This window comes from Heptranchias perlo, chromosome 8 (assembly GCF_035084215.1).
Source record: "Heptranchias perlo isolate sHepPer1 chromosome 8, sHepPer1.hap1, whole genome shotgun sequence".
NCBI classification, from domain to species: Eukaryota; Metazoa; Chordata; class Chondrichthyes; order Hexanchiformes; family Hexanchidae; genus Heptranchias; species Heptranchias perlo.
The window spans coordinates 18555134-18576348 of NC_090332.1; the positions used below are offsets into that span (position 1 = coordinate 18555134).

The following is a 21215-nucleotide window of genomic DNA, read 5'->3' on the forward strand; positions in this document are numbered from 1 at the left end:
CCAAAATTCCAGTGAGCTGCAGCAAGCAAGTTTTCAGCAACAGTGACAACTTCTGTTCTCAAAATATTTATAGCATGTTACTTTTTTTTGTTCTTAGCTGGCATTGGGACGCAGGCGCATTTGCAGACACCACCTCAGGCTGGTCCCGAAAGGAATGAATTGAGTTTCGATGTTCCTGATCGTCAGCCTGCAGCATCAGCGTCCTTAAGTATCAGCACCTCCAACCTGGCCAGAGGAGCAACAGTACCCAATGCAGGTCAAGGTAACATCTATATCCATACATTATTTTTGGTATTTGATTTGCCTAGATACACCGAGAATGGAATGCATAGCCACAATTTAGTTGTTCTTCTATTCATTACCCAGGAGCAAACTAAACAAATTTGCACAAGATGAAATTTCTTTCAAGCATTAGTCTGTTCACTTTTGTTTCAAAGCAAGAATGAGAAAAGTTTTGATGTCAGTCAAGTGGTTTTAAGGAAATTTGGTGTGGATTCAATTTATTTTTCAATTTTTTTTTAATGTATTCTAGCTCCAGCTGAGAAAATGGGTAGGCAACCACCGCCTACCCTTTGCTAATGCCTACTTTCACACAGCTGCTTGGATGTGTGTTCTAACAACTCGGGTGACTGTTGTTTCTGTTTTTTTTCTCCTATTTCCAGATTACGTGGTATTTAATCTGAACCATTTGTCTTCCTCCTAATCACCTGACTGAGATTGGGAATTTGTTGGGACTTGTGACCAAATTTTTCCAAACTTTGGAAACAAATTTGAGGGTGGGAAACAAAGAAATATAAAGAAATGAATTAGTTTCTTTCCTTCCCCTCCCCATTTCTGAATAGGTACACTGAACTGAGGATAATGGAGGGATTCTTAATGTAAACTTTTAAACACAGTGAGTGGGAACTGAAAATCTGTATGAGTAACATTTTTAGTTGCTCATCAATGTATTCTGTTTGTGCTACACTTCAAATTTGAGAATTATATTACTGCATTGATTCATTAGTTCACATTTTCATCAATTTTTGCAGCGCAAATATAGTGCGATCTGAAGGGTGAGGAAAAATGTCCAATTCACGTTGATTGCCGCGCGATGCGCCATTCCAGCAATGTCTAGGCCATTGTGGTATTCAATAATTTTCAAATATAAGAACATAAGAAATAGGAGCAGGAATGGCTGTACAGCCCCTCGAGTCTGCTTCGCCATTCAATAAGATCATGGCTAATCTTTGACCTCAACTCCACTTTCCCGCCCGATCCCCATATCCCTTGATTCCCCTAGAGTCCAAAAATCTATTGCTCTCAGCCTTGAATATACTCAACAACTGAGCATCCATAGCCCTCTGGGGCAGAGAATTCCAAAGATTCACAACCTTCTGATGAAGAAATTTCTCCTCATCTCAATCCTAAATGGCCGACCCCTTATCCTGAGACTATGCCCTCTAGTTCTAGACTCGACAGCCAGGGGGAACAGCCTCTCCACATCTACCCCGTCAAGCCCTCTCAGAATCTTTTATGTTTCAATGAGATCACCTCTCATTCTTCTAAACTCCAGAGAGTATAGGCCCATTCTACTTAATCTCTCGTCATAGGACAACTCCTTATCCCAGGAATCAATCTCGTGAACCTTCGTTGCACCACCTCTAAGGCCAAGTATATCCTTCCTTAGGTAAGGAGACCAAAACTGTACACAGTACTCCAGGTGTGGTCTCTCCAAAGCCCTGCACAATTGCAGCAAGACTTCCTTATTCTTGTATTCCAACCCCCTTGCTTATTAAAGGCCAACATACCATTTGCCTTTCTAATTGCTTGCTGTGCCTGCATGTTAACTTTGTGTTTCGTGTACAAGCACACCCACATCCCTCTGAACACCAACATTTAATAGTTTCTCACCACTTAAAAAATATTCTGCTTTTCTATTCTTCCTACCAAAGTGAATAACCTCACATTTCCCCACATTATACTCCATCTGCCACCTTCTTACCCACTCACTTAACCTATCTATATCCCTTTGCAGACTCTGTGTCCTCCACACAGCTTACTTTCCCACCTAGCTTTGTATTGTCACCAAACTTGGATACATTACACTCGGTCCCTTCATCTAAGTCATTAATATAGATTGTAAATAGCTGAGGCCCAAGCACTGATCCATGCGGCACCCAACTAGTTACAGCCTGCCAACCTGAAAATGACCCGTTTATTCCTACTCTCTGTTTTCTGTCCATTAACCAATCCTCTATCCATGCTAATATATTACCCCCAACCCCATGAGCACTTGTGTAACAACCTTTTGTGTGGCACCTGATCAAATGCCTTTTGAAAATCCAAATATACTACATCCACCGGTTTCCCTTTATCTACCCTGCTGGTTACATCCTCAAAAAGCTCTAATAGATTTATCACACACAATTTCCCTTTCATAAAACCACATTGAATCAGCCTAATCATATTATGGTTTTCTAAGTGCTCCATTACCACATCCTTAATAATAGATTCCAGTATTTTCTCAACTACTGATGTCAGACTAACTGGCCTGTCGTTCCCTGTTTTCTCTTGAATAGCGGTGTTACATTTGCTACCTTCCAATCCACCGGGACTGTTCTGGAATGTAGAGTTTTAGAAGATCACAACCAATGCATCCACTATCTCTGCAGCCACCTCTTTTAGAATCCTAGGATGTAGGCCACCAGGTCCAGGAGATTGTCAGCTTTTAGTCCCATTAATTTCTTCAGTACTTTTCTTTACTAATATTAATTATTTTAAGTTCCTCACTTTCATTAGACCCTTGGTTCCCTACTATTTCTGGTATTTTTTTGTGTCTTCGACTGTGAAGACAGATACAAAATATTTAACGTCTCTGCCCTTTCCTTATTCCCCATTATAATTTCTTCTGTCTCAGCCTCTAAGGGACCCATGTTTACTTTTGCTACTCTATTCCTTTTTACATACTTGTAGAAGCTCTTACAATCAGTTTTTATATTTCTTGCTCGTTTACTCCCATATTTTATTTTCTCTCTCGATCAGTTTTTTGGTCATCCGTTGCTGGTTTCTAATACTCCTAATCCTCAGGCCCACTACTCTTGGCAACATTATAAGCCTTTTTTAATCTAATACTATCCTTAACTTCTTTAGTTAGCCATGGATGGATCACTTTTCCAGTGGATTTTTTATTCCTCAATAGAATATGTGATCGTTGAGAATTATGAAATATTTCTTTAAATGTTCGCCGTTGCTTATCTACTGTCCTATCTTTTAATCCAATTTCCTAATCAACCTTCACCAACTCACGCCTCATATCAATGTAACTGGATTTGTTTAAGTTTAAGACTTTAGTTTTGGACTTAAATACATCACTTTTGAACTCAAATATCTTGCCATTTAGTCTCAAGGTTATGCCCAGTTCCAACTGCAACACTTTAAGATTTGTTTTGAATTAACCTTATTGGATGAGCATTAAAATGGCTAAAATTGAGTGGTTGAAAAGTTCCAGGGTACAGAGACCAAATTTAATTATCTGCAGGATTACCCCACCCAAGATATCTAAGGTTTTTGTAACTGAAAACATTACTGCATAAGCAGTCCCTATTTATCCTTTGATTGTTCAAAAGACACGAGCAATTTCTGCTTCCTAATCCACTGCCCTTTGGTCTTCCCCTTCTTATGTCACATACTGTTTTGCAGTGGTACTCCTTTTTGCAATAAGTCTTGTACTGTAATGCTATTTTTCCTGATTTACCATAGTCAGAATACAGCCTTCCTGCAACTTGATGACCTCAAACATATATCTAATAAATTTTTCAGGTCGCCTTTATATAAATTAGATGATATTCTGATCTATTTCCACCCGTGCTCGACTTTTTTCCTCCTTGCTCCATCTTTCTTGGAGAGCATCTCAAGTAGTTTAATTTTACTAATTCATGTTTTTTTCATCTATCGTCAAGAATTAGTTCAACATATTCTTGAAATTTTAATGGGCACTTCTTTGCTGGGAAAGTATTTCCACTTTTCAGCTATTGTCATTGTGATCACATGCACCATTAGTAACAAAAACGTTTCCTTTCCAGATGTGATCTGATATTTGCAATCACTTTATTACAATCTGTGCAGTTTTATTGAAATTTAAAAAGTGACATTATCGGCAGGTTCTTCATATCATTGGAATTCCACTCAAAAGGAAATTCTGTTTTCTTATACAGTGCCTATCAATGGGGAGTATTTGAGTTTTGCCTGTTTGATCCTGATGGTCATATAGATATTTTCATAAAATATGAGCCTATTACAAGAGTACATTAAATTGCTAGAGCTTGGGACATAGCCTTTTCGTTGCACACCATCACTCCAAAGTTAAGATAACTGTTTTGAGTATGTGTTGCGTACCTGGGGAAATTATACTTCCTCCTATTGAGATATGTCAGCTTTCTTGAGTCTCATATGCTCAAAATACGCACTCTTCCCCCACCCCCCTCCCCAATTCTTAAGATGCCTTTTGTTTCAGTCCAGGTTATAGGAAAGTCCCAACTGCACAGCTCTCCAGCCTTTATATGTAAATTGAAGCTGGTCCCCATGTAGACAGGCTTCCAGATCAAAAACATAATGAATCCTCATATGCATGAGTTATGTGTATAGTACTGATGTTATGATAGCCATAATGTCCAAAGATTTGCTCTATAGCCACTTGATTAGAAAGGATGGCCTGGTCTTGACCTGAGTCATTTAAAATCCAGAATGGAGCAGACTAAGATATATGCACCATGTCATTACATCAGGTCACAGATGTGCTGGATGTGACTTGGTACTTTTATTGGCCATTCTCAGGAGCTATGGAACCAGAAAAGCAAGATCCTGCAAAAAAATTCTAAGTGGTTTGGAGCATCCCTGTCCTGATTTGGAATCTGGTAGCAGGTGAGGTGCTAGGCTGGTGTCAGGTTTTTGGGTATTTACTCTAGATATTTTCGAGGGTCCAGCTGCTGTGGCCATTCCTGTAAGTGGACCTGGTATTCCCTATGGTCCAGAGCACACCTTTTTCCACCTGGTATCCAGTAAGCAATAGTGAGACCCAGGGATCGTGACAGAACCCCTTCTCCACATATCAGCCACTGGAATGCATCACATGCTGCCATGTGATTCTTCTCTCTTCAAAAAGAGGACTGAATATGCACTTTTACCAGACTAAATGTCAGGCTTTGAACCAACAAGTAGTTTCATTTACATAAAACAGTAAACGGTATAAAACAATGAAACGTGCAGAGCTCTACTCTTCTTGATACATAAAATAATAAAGAAACCACTCATTTCCTCTCTAAACATGGACTTTAAACAGAAGTTTACTTAAGAGCTGGCCATCAAAGAGGACTACAGCCAACCAATGATCCTATCCTGTACTCGAAGGTCTCTACTCACAGCTATCAATCAAACCCATTACCCAGATTGGGCCTGATATTCAATCTACATCAAGGTAGCCTTGGAACAGCTTACCCATGGAAATGTGATCCAACCCCCTGTGTGACCTTAGGTATTAACCCCTTCCATGCTGTTTCTTGCAACACAAAATACACTTTAAAAAATCCAATACATGTAAAAATCCTGTTTTTGCCAGAATCAATCATTGCACCAACTGGCATCTATTTTCATTTGATGTTGGAGCATACGGAGTTAAATGGTTGAACACAATTTTTAAATACTGTTTAACAGGTGGTGATGGTGATGTTGTGATGAGAGACAAGAATGATAAGAGAGTGCGTTGCTTCTCCATGTTTGAGTCCATGGATCCGTCTGCAGGAATTCCATCTGCTGGAACACTAAGGAAAAACCAGAGCAGCGAGGACCTCCTGCGGGAAATTCAGGTACAGAGGCGGAAGTTAATAAGTTATGTTTGATAGTAATGTGTAATTTATGACATCTATATCCTTCTTCCTCAATCATAAAATGCAACACAAATGACAGATCTTGATAAGCATTTAAAAAATAACTAGGTAATATTCAATAATAATTGAACCCTAAATCAGGGTGGCCAAAACCCTGCCTGTACATAAAAATTGCTCACTGAAAAATTTAAGATTTTAATATGCTTGAATTTATATAATCTTTTTACTTCTGAATTTCTTTTAAGTCATACCTTTTAGGTAAATTTTCTTTTTGCTCCCAAACTGAGGTCAGGGATGCAGTTTTCTAGTTTCTTCTCTCTGGTCCAATATTGCGCAAGATAAATTTACTCTTTCCTTGCAAGATGCTTTAATCTCGGTCTAACAAGGTCATTGTGCAATTTCCCATACCAGTCTTCCTTTTTGAATGATTTTGTCAATATGGTGACAAATTATGGTCAGTTTTATGTTGTAGTTCTATCTCTGCGCAACTTTTAACTCTTCTACCCCCCTCTCCGATATTGTTATTAAAAGCTTAAAAAACACATTGCAGTGAAAAAGGAAAAAAGTTTCGATTTACCTTTTAATTCATTGGTTTGAATTTACTTACTTACTTTAAATAAATAATGAATAAATAATTTATTTACATTGTGCTCACGCTGTTTGCAAATTGTGCAGATCTGTTCCCCTCTCCCTTTTATGAGGTGCATTTTCGATAGTCATAGTGGATTCTGTGCGCTTCTCAGCTGTGCTCAATTACAGGCATTTTTACCCCTGAGTCAGACGTTGTGTGTTCAAGCCCCATTACAGAATTGACCATATAATTTGCAGTGACAGTTCAGTGCAGTGCTGAGGGAGTGCTCCACTGTTGGAGGGCTATCTTTCATTTAAGTTGTTAAACAAAGGCCTTATTGGTCTTCTCAGGTGGATGTAAATGATTCCATAGCACTATTCAAAGAGGAGCAGTGAGTATTTTTTTATTCATTCATGGGATGTGGGCATCGCTGGCAAGGCCAGCATTTATTGCCCATCCCTAATTGCCCTTGAGAAGGTGGTGGTGAGCCGCCGCCTTGAACCACTGCAGTCCGTTGATGTAGGTAGGGAGTTCCAGGATTTTGACACAGCGACGATGAAGGAACGGCGATATATTTCCAAGTCGGGATGGTGTGCGACTTGGAGGGGAATGTGCAGGTGGTGGTGTTCCCATGTGCCTGCTGTTCTTGTCCTTCTAGGTGGTAGAGGTCGCGGGTTTGGGAGAGGCTGTCGAAGAAGCCATGGCGAGTTGCTGCAGTGCATCCTGTGGATGGTGCACACTGCAGTCACGGTGCGCTGGTGGTGAAGGGAGTGAATGTTTAGGGTTGTGGATGGGGTGCCAATCAAGCCGGCCGGTTTGTCCTGGATGGTGTTGAGCTTGTTGAGTGTTGTTGGAGCTGCACTCATCCAGGCAAGTGGAGAGTATTCCATCACACTCCTGACTTGTGCCTTGTAGATGGTGGAAAGTCTTTGGGGTGTCAGGAGGTGAGTCACTCGCCGCAGAATATCCAGCCTCTGACCTGCTCTTGTAGCCACAGTATTTATGTGGCTGGTCCGGTTAAGTTTCTGGTCAATGGTGACCCCCAGGATGTTGGTGGGGGATTCGGCGTTGGTAATGCCGTTGAATGTCAAGGGGAGGTGGTCATTACCTGGCACTTGTCTGGCGTGAATGTTACCTGCCACTTATCAGCCCAAGCCTGGATGCTGTCCAGGTCTTGCTGCATGCGGGCACGGACTGCTTTATTATCAGAGGGGTTGCGAATGGAACTGAACACTGTGCAATCATCAGCGAACATCCCCATTTCTGACCTTATGATGGAGGGAAGGTCATTGATGAAGCAGCTAAAGAGGGTGGGCCTAGGACACTACCCTGAGGAACTCCTGCAGCAGTGTCCTGGGGCTGAGATGATTGGCCTCCAACAACCACAACCATCTTCCCTTTTGCTAGGTATGACTCCAGCCACTGGAGAGTTTTCCCCCTGATTCCCATTGACTTCAATTTTACTAGGGCTTCTTGGTGCCACACTCGGCCAAATGCTGCCTTGATGTCAAGAGCAGTCACTCTTACCTCACCTCTGGAATTCAACTCTTTTGTCCGTGTTTGGACCAAAGCTGTAATGAGGTTTGGAGCCGAGTGGTCCTGGCGGCACCCAAACTGAGCATCGGTGAGCAGGTTATTGGTGAGTAAGTGCCGTTTGATAACACTGTCGACAACACCATTCGTCACTTTGCTGATGATTGAGAGTAGACTGATGGGGCGGTAATTGGCTGGATTGCATTTGTCCTGCTTTTTGTGGACAATACATACTTGGGCAATTTTCCACATTGTCGGGCAGATGCCAGTGTTATAGCTGTACTGGAACAGTTTGGCTAGAGGTGCGGCTAGTTCTGGAGCACAAGTCCTCAGCTCTATAGCCGGGATGTTGTATCCAGAGCACTCAGCCATTCCTTGATATCACGTGGAGTGAATCGAATTGGCTGAAGACTGGCTTCTGTGATGGTGAGGATATTGGGAGGAGGCCGAGATGGATCATCCACTCGACACTTCTGGCTGAAGATGGTTGCAAACGCTTCAGCCTTTTGCACTCAAGTGCTGAACTCTGCCATCGTTGAGGATGGGGATGTTCACGGAGCCTTCTCCTCCCGTTAGTTGTTTAATTGTCCACCACCATTCACGACTGGATGTGGCAGGACTGCAGAGCTTTGATCTGATCCGTTGGTTGTGGAATCACTTAGCTCTGTCTATAGCATGTTGCTTCTGTTGTTTAGCATGCATGTAGTCCTGTGTTGTAGCTTCACCAGGTTGCCACCTCATTTTAGGTACACCTGGTGCTGCTCCTGGCATGCTCTTCTACATTCCTCATTGAACCAGGGTTAATCCCCTGGCTTGTTGGTAGTGGTAGAGTGAGGAATATGCTCGGCCATGAGGTTACAGATTGTGCTGGAATACAATTCTGCTGCTGATAGTCCACAGCACCTCATGGATCCCAGTTTTGAGCTGCTAGATCTGTTCTAAATCTATCTCATTTAGCACGGTGGCTGTGCCACACAACACATTGGATGGTGTCCTCAGTGTGAAGTTGGGACTTCGTCTCCACAAGGACTGTGCGGTGGTCACTCCTACCAATGCTGTCATGGAGAGATGCATCTGCGACAGGTAGATTGGTGAGGACGAGGTCAAGAAGGTTTTTCCCTCGTGTTGGTTAGCTCACCACCTGCTGCAGGCCCAATCTGGCAGCCATGTCCTTCAGGGCTCGGTCAGTAGTGGTGCTACCGAGCCACTCTTGGTGATGGACATTGAAGTCCCCCACCCAGAGTACATTCTGTACCCTTGCTACCCTCAGTGCTTCCTCCAAGTGGTGTTCAACATGGGGGAGGACGGTAGGTGGTAATCAGCAGGAGGTTTCCTTGCCCATGTTTGACCAGATGCCATGAGATTTCATGGGGTCTGGAGTCGATGTTGAGGACTCCCAGGGCCACTCCCTCCTGACTGTATATTACTGTGCCGCTACGGTACTGGTGTCCTGATCAACATTCCTCTCTCAACCAACACCACCAAAACAGATTATATGGTAATTCATTTGCTTTTTGTGGGACCTTTCTGTACAGAATTTGGCTGCCATATTTGCCTGTATAATGAGTGACTGCACTTCAAAAGTAATCCATTGGTTGTAAAGCACTTTAGGGCATTCTGAGGATGTGATAAGGTGATCTATAAACTGCAAGCACTTTCTTCCAAGGAGGCCTTAAAGGCAGGCCTTGCATTGAATTTAATATTCCTGTTCTTTCCCCAGATCCCTTTTAGATTCTACCTTTTCAAATACTTATCAAATTCAGTTTAAAAGATCTTATAGTTTCTTCCTCCAGCCATTTGTGGTAAAACATTGCAAAAAATTGTACTGACTTCCCTCTTTGTTCATCTAGCGCTCATCCTCTGTGTTCTCCTGTTAACAATTAAACAAGCTTTCACTTTACCCCTCTTAAAACCGTTCAGAATTTTGAAAAACTCTATTGGAGCTCCTCTTGACCTTCTCTGTTCCACTGAAACACCACTTTTTTGTCTTCATAACTATAATCTCTCACTCTTGCATCAATCCAAAAACATCCATTTACTCCTACTCTTTGCTTCCTGTCCCCGAGCCATCCATCCGCTTATGAAGTTGCATTGCCTTAAATACCATGTGCCTTAATTTTCACAATGAGTTTCTAATGTGGCAGCTTATTGAACATTTTCTGAAAATCCATAAATATATCCACATTTTTTGTATAGTGCGATTAAGTCAAACGTCAGTAAAGTATGATCTGACCATTCCAAATCTATGCTAACTATTCTTGATTAGTCATACCTTCTACATGTTCACTAATTTCATCCTATGTTATAGACTCTAGAAGTTCACCTGCAACCAAAGTAAGATTTCCTAGATTATCACTCTCTCCTTTCTATAACTGTAATAGTTGGCAGCTTGCAGTATTTTGATACAATTACCATTTCTGAGTATTTTTGGAAAATTATGGTTAGTGCTTCCACTATCCATCATCTTCAGTGTTCTGGGATGGAAATCATTGGGCTTGCTGACTTTTCTAGTTTTAGTCAAATTAATGTTTAATTCAGTTTACTTTTTCAATGTTGTAGTACTGGCTCTTCTCCATCCTTCTTGGGTACTCCTAAAATTATATGTTCACCTTCCTCTAAAACCTTAGGCAAAATATTAATTTAGCACTCTACCATTCTCTTATTCATCAAGTACGAGATAGGCCCCTTCATCTTGTAGTCCCATCCCATCTTTGACTATATTTTTACTTCCTATGTCTTTTCTTTTTAAAAAGCCCTTGTGGTTTCTCCAGGTTGATTGCCAGCCTTCCTAATCTCCCTTTTTGCTTTTCTCCTGTGTATTTTATACCTCGCTTTTAAAAAAAAAAAATCATCTCACTATTTAGCCATGGAACCCAGCCTTTGATGCACCCATTAGTTAGAATGTATTTAATCTCTACTGTATCCATCTAATTTAAATATCTCCCACTCTTGGTCTGCTAGCTGACATTTTCCCCCCAACCAATTAATTTGGTCTCTGCCCTTTTTCCACTTGGCCTTGTATCACCCATTCAATTTTTTGCATAAATGTTTTTCCTTTGTTTGTTGTAGCAAGGGGCTGTGCTCAATGTCGTAGGAGGATGCACCTTAATAGCAAAAACTATGCTAATCTGTGTATTGCTTGGGGGGGTGGGGGCACTGGTTCAGGAAAGAGAACACTAGCTGATGTTGCTTCTACCCCTTCCCCCCCACCCCCCCCCCCCACATCTCAAAATGTAGAGATGTGGAGATCAATTATAGTGACCCACTACTGAGCTAGGTAAGATGTCCTCACTCAGCATGAATCTGGGTCCTTGTCTCAGTGCCACTCTATACAGTGTATTTATCCACCAACCTTTTAGTCGGACTACTATTTTCTTCATGGGCAGCACTGGATTCTATATAATCAGACCAGACCCATTAAAAGGTAGAATGAGGTAGTTGAGAGATTTAAAGAAGAGGGCAAGGATTTTATATTTGAGGGTTTGAGGTAGTCAGAGCTAGTGTAGGTGAGTGAGGACGGGGTGATGGACAAGCAGTACTTAATGTGGATTGGATATATGCAGAGAGTTTTGGTCAGACTAAGGTTTATGTAGGGTGAAGGATGAGAGGCCAACAGGGAAAGCATTGAAGTCATCAAGCCTGGTGGTGGCAAAGGCATGTGTGGGGTTCCAGCAGTAGAAGGATTGAGATAGGGGCAGAGATGGAGGTATATGGTCTTCTATGCAGTTTTTATGATGGAGAGAGTATGAGGCAAGGTTAAACATAACTCCGATGTTGCAGGCAGTCTGATTCAGCCTGAGATAGTGGCCAGGAGGGGGATGGAATCAGTGGCCAGGGTGAAGATTTTGTGGCACGGGCTAATTTGTGAAGAAAAAAATTGTTTGTTTTTAAAAACTAAAGATTTCCAAGTTCAATCGAAATATTAAATAATGCGGGCCTTCATTTATCAACATGTTTTTTTTTAAAGTTCTGTTTTCATGTAAACTAATTTTGTTTCAATCTTGTCTTTCAGACTGGTAACAAGAATGTGGTCAAAGTACCACCGCCTGTCCCGACCAAACCCAAACAGATCTCCTTACCTTATTTTGGACCATCTGGCCTAGCCCCTGCAGCAGAGAATAAGCCAGAATCCAGCCCACAAAAGTTACCTGGGACTGTAGGAATCATAGTCAATAAACTGAAGCCAACCCAAACTACAGGACCACAGCAAATGCAGCATTGTGCCTCAAATGTGCAACTTCATCCTTCCTCAGAGGCTCCTCCTGCAGCTACTGTTCGACCTTTCACCCCACAACCATCTAAAGAACCTCCGCCCCAGCCCCTGAGGAAACCAGAGACAGTGGCTGCTAGCTCTATCTACTCGATGTACACCCAACAACAGGCACCAGGCAAAAACTTCCAACAGGCAGTTCAGAGTGCCCTGACCAGAGTACAGACACGACCACAATTCACAAGCGGTAAGTGAGCATTCATTTAACTTGAGAGCTGTTGACTGTTTTGAACTGAATTTTTGGATTTTGTTGTCTAATCTTCCCTGTTTAGTCTGGTGTGTGATGTGGGGTATACTGGCAAGTACTCTTTCCCCTTTTACCATTCCCAAAGCTAGGTTGGTTGTATTTTTAAAAAAAAATCTAACCTAATGGGAGATATGTAAAATTATTAGTCTTTTCACCCAGGAGATTATTAGTGTCTCCATACTCAGTTATAGTGAATACTGTAGTTTGGTGCTTCTCGATTGGTAACACAATCTGTCTTATTTCTTCTTGAAATTGTGCACTGGCACTTCTTGTAGCTGATGAAATGACTGCTGAGTTTGTACACTTGAAATCACTGTGGCATAGGAAAATTAATACCGAGTTTTAAATCTCCCCATAAGATAGGAGTTCTTAAACAAATAAGTGTACTCGCTTTTACATTGGAAGTATTCATCTTCTACATAAATTCAAATACTCGAGACATGGCTCCTGTGATACAGGAGAGATGGGGCAGGCGATGTTCCTTTTTGTGAGGCTGGCCAGGATTGAATTGTGGAAATGTGGGGGTAGGATGAAAAGTCCAAAGTTTTCTTTAATTATCTTTTGGTGTCAGGCAATATTTTTTATGCAAAATGTTACATTGGGAGATTAAATACAAGGGATAGAGCCTATGACCAGGTAGACTGTACGTGATATTTGGAACACAAATGCAGAGTGGCCTTTCTTCAACCTTCCTTTCCATTCTAAGGACCTGGAACGTGTCGTTGCCACCTTGCTCCATGCCCATCTCTTCTAAATCCCTTTGGTCAAACTTCTGCACTGCTCTCAGCACCAACTCACAAATGGCAACCTATTTAATTGTGACCATGGTACATTTTCCATTCTTGTTCTCTCCACAGTACTTGATATGGTCAACCATACCACTCTCCTCCATCCCCACTCCTGTATGGTCAACCTCCATGGGAACTGCCCTCTCACAGCTCCTATCTCTTTGAATGCAGTGAGCAACTCCCGCAGCGGCTTCTCTTCTGACCTACTGTCACCTTCAGAGCCCCCCAAGGATCTATCCTTGGCCCTCTCCTCTTCCTTGTCTATATTCCAACCCTCAATGACATCAGGTCAGCTTCCACGTGTATGCTGATTGTGCTCAGCTTTATCTCTCCACTACTTCCCTTAATCCCCATGACTGCCTCTGTGTTGTCAGACTGCATTTCCAATATCAAGTTCAGGATGAGTCAAAATTTCCTCCTCCTAAATATTTGAAGGCCATTTTTGGTTCTGGCTATAAACTCTACACCCTTGCCACTGATTTCATTCCCCTCCCCAATTACTTAGCCAGGCTGAACCGGACTACCTAAAACCTTCATGTCCAATTGACCTAGAGTTGAGCTCCGAACCCCACATCTTATCTACCACAAGGACTATTTACTTCGAAATCTGCAACATTGTACGTCTCAGCCCCACTGCCAGTGAAATCTTTATCCACACTTTTGTCATCTCTTGACTTGATTTCTTCAACGTCTGCCTTATTGGTTTCCCATCCTCGACCCATAATAAATTCCAACTTGTCCAAAACTCAGCTTGCTGTATCTGTCCTACATTAAGACCTGCCTGTGCATCATTCCTGTTCTCACTGAGCTTGGTTGGCTCCCTATCCCCCAATGTACTGAATTTAAAATTATCTCCAATCCCTCCATAGCCTTGCCCTGCCCTTTCTCCGCAATCCTTTCCAGCCTCGTATTACCCTTTTCCCTCCCCTTGCATTCTTCGGCCCTCTGACTCCAGTCTTTGTATGCCCTGCACATCCACACAAATACAAAGCACTGTCACTACTAGATATACTGTGAAAGTAAGTGATTTTTTTTAACGTGCTTTTTTTAAATTTAACATGACTTGGGAGTGGAATATCCTGATGATCACAACAGTATAATGCAAGTCCACAGTTTGTATTCTGATGTGTTTTTGTAGAAAATGTATTATGGGAGATGCCTTGTCCATAGAATGGAACTAAAAGGTTTACCCTACTGCTGCTAAATCTTTTTGTTAAATCAAAGTTAGGGAAGATTGTTTTCCATAGGGCTTTTTTTGCAAAGTCCATGAAGTCACAGGAAACAGGAAGTTCCACAGTCTTTGTAAAGCTTAAAGGACTCTGAAACAAAGTGTATTCTACGCAAAATGTACACCCATAATCAAAATGAATACAGTCGAATTTCACTATAATGAACCTTTTCAGGACCGGTCGAAAAGATAGTTATATCAGGGTGTTCACGAGAGTAGGATTTGACGATTTGCTGCATCAGAAAAATCAAATGACCAATTTGAATTGAACATTTTTTTTCTCTGTTAAATAAAACTCTACAGTGTAGATTGCTTCATATTATTTGTGCTTTTCTCAGTGCAAGCTGTTTCTATCTTGTTAACCAGTTCAAAAAAATCATCAGTTCCAGGAAATGACTGTGTAAAGTTTCGTACAGTTGCGATTGCCTTTCTGAACTCATTCAATGAAGGGATAACTGGTTCTGTGCTTTCCGCATCCTCGTCACCAGAAGTTTCCTCGTCCTTTCCCAACTCAATGTAACTAACTCAATAAGGTCCTCATCACTCATAGTTGCTCGTAAAGGGGCTTGGTTTTCTTCAAATTTTGTTTCTGAAATTCCCAGTTTACCGCATTCCTTCTTTTGACCACCATTTTCTGCAGACCATCCAACACGCACGTTGCCAGGCTGCAGTTGCTGTGTGCCAGTTTACTCGTTGCAGTTGCCTTCTCATGCCCATTGAATCTTTACAGTTCGTGTGCAGATGGCAGGCTGGCTGATCAGGCAAGAAATGCATACATCATATGGGATTCACACTACAATAGGTTATTTTTCAATTAGCCTCAGCTTGAGTTCCATCATTGTATCCAGGTCGGTCCAGGTCAATCCTGCTTAAGTGCTCATTGGAGTAGAGCAAATTTCCATTTAAAAAAAAAATGTGTCTTGCCATTGGGATTGTTAAAACTTGGGATTCATTATAAACAGGGTTCATTATAGTGAAGTTATACTGTGGTTATATCCATATAAAAATAGAAAATTGTGGAAATGCTGCAGGTCAGCCAGCATCTGTAAAGAGAAAAGACAAGGTACTGTTTCGGGTGTGTACTAAAAGATAGCAAGCATCTTGGTAAGATTGGATAAATAGAAAAAAGTGGGAGGGACATTTGTCTTGCTGTTCATTGGCCAGCCTGATCGTACATAAATGATGTGAAATTTAAGGGGAAAATTCACAAACAAATAGTGATTCAATAAAAATTATTTTTGCAAATAAATGTTCATTCAAATTAACTCTAGCTGTATCTGTATTTGAATTCCACATTATTTTGTTAATTACAGTGTATGGCAAACCAGTAATTCCTGGATCATCGCAGAATTACATAAGCAGTCAGCATCAAACTGACCAGGAGATTAGTAGTATGTATTCAAAGAGCCAAGATAAACCAGACTATCCTGATTCTGAGACTGATAATGCACCATCTCTTGGAGACCACTCAGAGACTGAGCGCATTCCACGACCACTGAGCCCCACAAAGCTCCTGCCTTTTATGTACAACCCGTACCGAAATCAGAGCGATGCTGACTTGGAGGCATTAAGGAAAAAGCTGTCCAATGCTCCGAGGCCACTGAAGAAGCGTAGCTCGATTACAGAGCCGGAGGGACCAAATGGACCCAATATTCAGAAGCTGCTATACCAGCGCACCACACTGGCTGCCATGGAGACTGCTAGCCCGATGCCATTCTATCAACCAAAGCAATCTACTCTTTCATCTGCAGAAGAGAATACCATAGAAGAAAGCACAGATCTCAGTGTTAAACTGGAGGAAGAGACTAGAACTACAACAGATGTCACTCCAGGTCAGCCAGAACCAGTTCCCAAGAAGGAGACTGAGGCACCAGGTGCTGAAGAAATTGTGACTTCTTCTCTAGGTGGCCCTGCTCCTGTTCTGGGGGGACAGACACCAACTTCTCCTGTTTTACCTTCTGTGGAAGAGCAACAGAGTCAGGAAAACCCACTCTCTCCAGAAGAATTAGCAGAAGAATATCCCCCATACCCACCACCTCCATACCCAGTTACTGGTGAACATGAGAGTGTAGGAGATGATAGCTTTAATATGCGTCCTCCTGAAATTACTGGACATACCATCCTACCACCTGTGAGTAATAAGTACTGTAGGATTTTTGTTGGATGCTTGGAATCTTCAAATAATCTCTTTTGGGTTTACACAAATGATTTATACTGGATATGCAATTTGTATGTTTGGCAAAAATGCTTTATTTCCATTATTCCCAAATTAATTTTTCTAACAAAATTAAAGTGTCTTTCCAGTTATCACCTAATGCTATTCAGCTTCCTGAAAGCATGCCGAACAGTTCAAACTGCTTATCTAGCAGCTAACGGCTATCTGGATTTGAATCAAAATGGGCATATTTTGGACCTATTTGAGCCTATGTTTAAGAACATAAGAAATAGGAGGAATCTTACAACACCAGGTTATAGTCCAACAGTTTTATTTGAAAATCACAAGCGTGTGATTTTCAAATAAAACTGTTGGAATATAACCTGGTGTTGTAAGATTCCTTACATTTGTCCACCCCAGTCCATCACCGGCATCTCCACATCATAAGAAATAGGAGCAGGCCATACGGCCCCTCAAGCCTGCTCCACCATTCAGTAAGATCATGGCTGATCTTCGACCTCAACTCCACTTTCCCACCCGATCCCTGTATCCCTTGATTCCCCTAGAGTCCAAAAATCTATCTATCTCAGCCTTGAACATATTCAACAACTCAGCATCCAGAGCCCTCTGGCATAGAGAATTTCAAAAATTCACAACCCTCTGAGTGAAGAAATTACTCCTCATCTCAGTCTTAAATGGCCAACCCCTTATCCTGAGACTATGCCCCCTAATTCTAGACTCTCCACCCTAGGGAAACAACCTCTCAGTATCTATCCTGTCAAGCCCCCTCGGAATCTTGTATGTTTCAACGAGGTCACCTCTCATTCGTCTAAACACCAGAGAGTATAGTGTCGAAACTTGGTTCCATTTTATTTTTTACTTTACAAAATAGCAACCAGAAGGAAGCAAAATAACTGATTGAAGTCCCACTGCTTTTCCAACCTGGTGGTGAAACCTGTGCAAATTTTCATAGATATTTGGGTGCACCGATAACTTTTTTTTGTCCCCATCACCTTCTTCCCTGAAGGTTTTGAGTCACTGCTGGAGTATGGTTCCAGGGGCACTGACCACCCTCTGGTACATACTATTATTCATATTGTTAACCTTGATAGAGGGTGACAGCAATCATTTAATTATAGGGTGACATCACAGTCGAAACCAATCCTGTGCTCACCTGACATCCCCTACCCCTCCCACACATACTTACATCCAGCAGGGGTCACTGAATAGTGCTATCAGTTGCCAGAACCCTGGCAGATTATTTCCCTCCTTGACCCTGGGTTACTGAGGCCAACAGTTCCCGACCTAACTCAGATCAAGAATCAAGCCTGGGACCTTCTTGATCCACATGGTTCAGTTGTTCAAATATAAACTTTGAGCCATTGGGGCAGTCACTTCCCTAATGACTCTTCAATAACCAATATTTGGCTTAACTGATATTGCCTGGTGGTCAGAATTATGTACTGTACTAGTCCCTTTCTAGCGGCTGTTCAGTCTGTTGCTTAACTGTTCATGTCTCAATATTTATTTCAGTTTTGTTGGTTTTAGGGAAAGAGAACAAACCTGAAAAAGCTGGGCTCAGAACGCATAGGTCATGGGATGAGGGTGAAGTTCAATCCTCTAGCCCTGTTACTTGACTCTTCTCTGGAAGGTGAATTTGATTTAGTCCAGCGCATCATTTATGAGGTATGTTAATATCATCAATGTAACTTGATATACAATGGATACAAATCTTGTTTTCTACAGCAGTGTCTAGTTTTACTGGCCTTGTGGACTAGTTGAAATACAATTCTAAATGTGTCCCAACACCTTGATCTTGTCTATTACCAAGATAATGTTACCTGAATGTTGTTTATCTTCTATGCTTTATGGTGTGTCCCCATCTGTTATTTGCATGTGATCTACATCATCTGTTTGACAGGACAAGTGCATTGTGGGCAATCCAATCCAGAATGAACTTGAATCAAATAATTGCATTAGTTTTTTTGTGCAAATCTAGACTAAATGGTCCTTTTTCTGAATTGGTTTTCTAATGTGAATCGACTGCTAAACTCAATAATATCCTAAAATAAAGCACACAATTGGCAAGTGTATTGACAACGTCCAGACTACTGAGTGGGTTATATTTTTTCCAATTTATTCCAAGAATACAGTACCTGGAAAAGTGCAGGTTTCCATGATCCTAGTTGAATAGTATTGGAAATTGTTCTGAATATCATGTTTTATAATACTGGAACAGTGGATTTGATTTTAAAGAATGCAACTATAGAACTTGTCAGTTTGCTTTCATGAAGGGTTTAAAAATCAGTCCGTTATATTTTATAATTTGCTGTTGTTTTTGTAGGTGGAGGACCCAAGCCAACCAAATGATGAAGGAATTACAGCCTTACATAATGCTGTCTGTGCAGGCCACACAGAAATTGTGAAGTTCTTGGTACAGTTTGGAGTAAATGTTAATGCAGCAGATAGTGATGGATGGTAAGTTGTAAAATAAATATGGTTGAAGCCTGTTTAGTCACACTATTGCTGAATTTCAAATGCAGTACTGGCAAACTTTGTACAAATAGGTAGTGTGGTATATGCTTTTACTGTATAGGGGAGACATTTAAAAAAAAAAATTCTGTAATCTTAATTTATTTTTTTTGGTAGGGTATCCAAACTACCTGTAACACCTTAACATCATTGCGTTGAATTCTTAAGCTATTTGCATTGTTCCAAGAAATTCCTATGAAATATAATGAGGCTAATGAAGTATGCGCTTGGGAGGATGGTTCTTTTAAGTACTGCATGTAATTTAAAGCTTCCTTCAGGCATTCTAACACAAATCTAGTCAATGTTATGGTTGAGACTGATTCAAATTGACCATAATGAACAGTTACGCAGATGGGATTTATGACCAGTTTCACTGAACTAAAACATTGTATTTCTTTTTTATTTTCTCCTTGAGGGTTAATAAAGCTATATCCTGAAATATTTGTGAACATCTATTCATTGTAGAAAACTTATGTAGGCAATAATTTAATACTTCTATGCACTATTAATATTTTAGGGGACTCAGTGTAAACTGGCCAAAATACCATCTTTCTTCCTCTCTCTAATGTTAAACAGGCCTCCATAATAAAGTTCATAGTTTGATTTATAAAGGCCTAACTGCTGATATTCATGAGTTTGTCTAGCTAAGGGATTCAAAACTGTTGCACTTGATGCTCTGTTTATTAATGGAATTGTTCCTTCTGTATGTTGAACAAAATTTGATGAAGAAATTAAACAAGACTTTATTCCTCCTATGATGTAATCAGACTGCTGTATTGAAAAGGCCAGCTTATCTTCAATGTACCTTACTAAAATACTCCACTCTTTTAAACAATGTAAATTTTTGATTCTCATTCAGAAAAAAAATCAAAAATCTCAATCTTTAATCCTCTACTGCTGCCTCTCACTAACTTGTTTTCTGTCTGGGGGAAATGTCATTCTGTGATTCAGCTATTTCTTTTATGGTTCTTCAGGGTTGCAATATTCTTACCATTTTGTTGTTTGCAAGGATGACTACTCCTTCATCACATAGTACTCCATCTGGTGGTCCAGCTGAAAACTGGGGCAAGTTTGCTATTGAAAGCAAAGTTATTCAAATATCTCAAGGCTGTAAACTTGTCACCCTTTGTTTGGGAATGCAATGTTCCACTGTTAGTTAATGAATCACCCTTAACCAGCAGTTTTCAAGATTCAGTGCTCTTGTATTAACTTTTTACAGTGTCACGAATAACTGCTTTGATCAAAAACAGCTAATATAGCATAAGCGCTGATCTATACGTATGAATGTTCATAAAATTATCAATGGGCAAAATATTCAAATTAGGCAAAAAGAAGAAATTCTATATTCTGGCTTGGCAACAGATTCATCTGACAACGATAGTCTGAGAGCTCAGCAGCTTCTAGTAAAGTTATTAGGAATGATTAGGTAGTACAGTGTTTCACCTGATAGTCATAGTATGTTACAGCACAGAAGGAGGCCATCCATCCCATCGTGCCTGTGCCGGATCTTTGAAAGCTATCCAATTAGTCCTACTCCCTCGCTCTTTACCCATAGTCTTGTAAATTTTTTCCCTTCAAGTATTTATCCATTTTCCTTTTGAAAGTTATTGTTGAAACTGTTTCCACCACCCTTTCAGGCAGTGCATTCCAGATCATAACAACTCTGCAAAAAAAAATGTTTCCTCGTGTTGCCAAGCACCTTAAATCTCTGTGCTCTGGTTCCATCCTTCTGCTGCTGGAAACAGTTTCTCCTTACTTTATCACAACTATTCATGATTTTGAACATCTCTATCAAATCTCTTCCTAACATTTCCAGCTCTAAGGAGAACAACCCCAGCTTCTCCGGTCTTTCCACATAACTGATGTCCTTCATCCCTGGTACCATTCTAGTAAATCTCTTCTGCACCCTCTCTAAGGCGTTGACATCCTTCCTGAAGTGTGGTGACCAGAATTGAACAAAATACTCATGCTGAGGCCTAACCAGTGTTCTATAAAGGTTTAGCATAACTTCCTTGCTTTTGTACTTT

General features: G+C 40.9%; 1 protein-coding gene across 1 annotated transcript in view; it reads left to right on the top strand.

The window, feature by feature from the left end:
* Positions 1-21215, top strand: part of LOC137324453 (apoptosis-stimulating of p53 protein 2-like) — a 96226-nt gene that overhangs the window by 61939 nt on the left and 13072 nt on the right. Inside the window, exons 10-15 of the mRNA XM_067988734.1 lie at positions 98-262; positions 5692-5843; positions 11981-12425; positions 15815-16632; positions 18205-18342; positions 19001-19134. Coding sequence (XP_067844835.1) covers positions 98-262; positions 5692-5843; positions 11981-12425; positions 15815-16632; positions 18205-18342; positions 19001-19134 — 1852 coding nt within the window. The remainder of the gene's footprint in view (positions 1-97; positions 263-5691; positions 5844-11980; positions 12426-15814; positions 16633-18204; positions 18343-19000; positions 19135-21215) is intronic.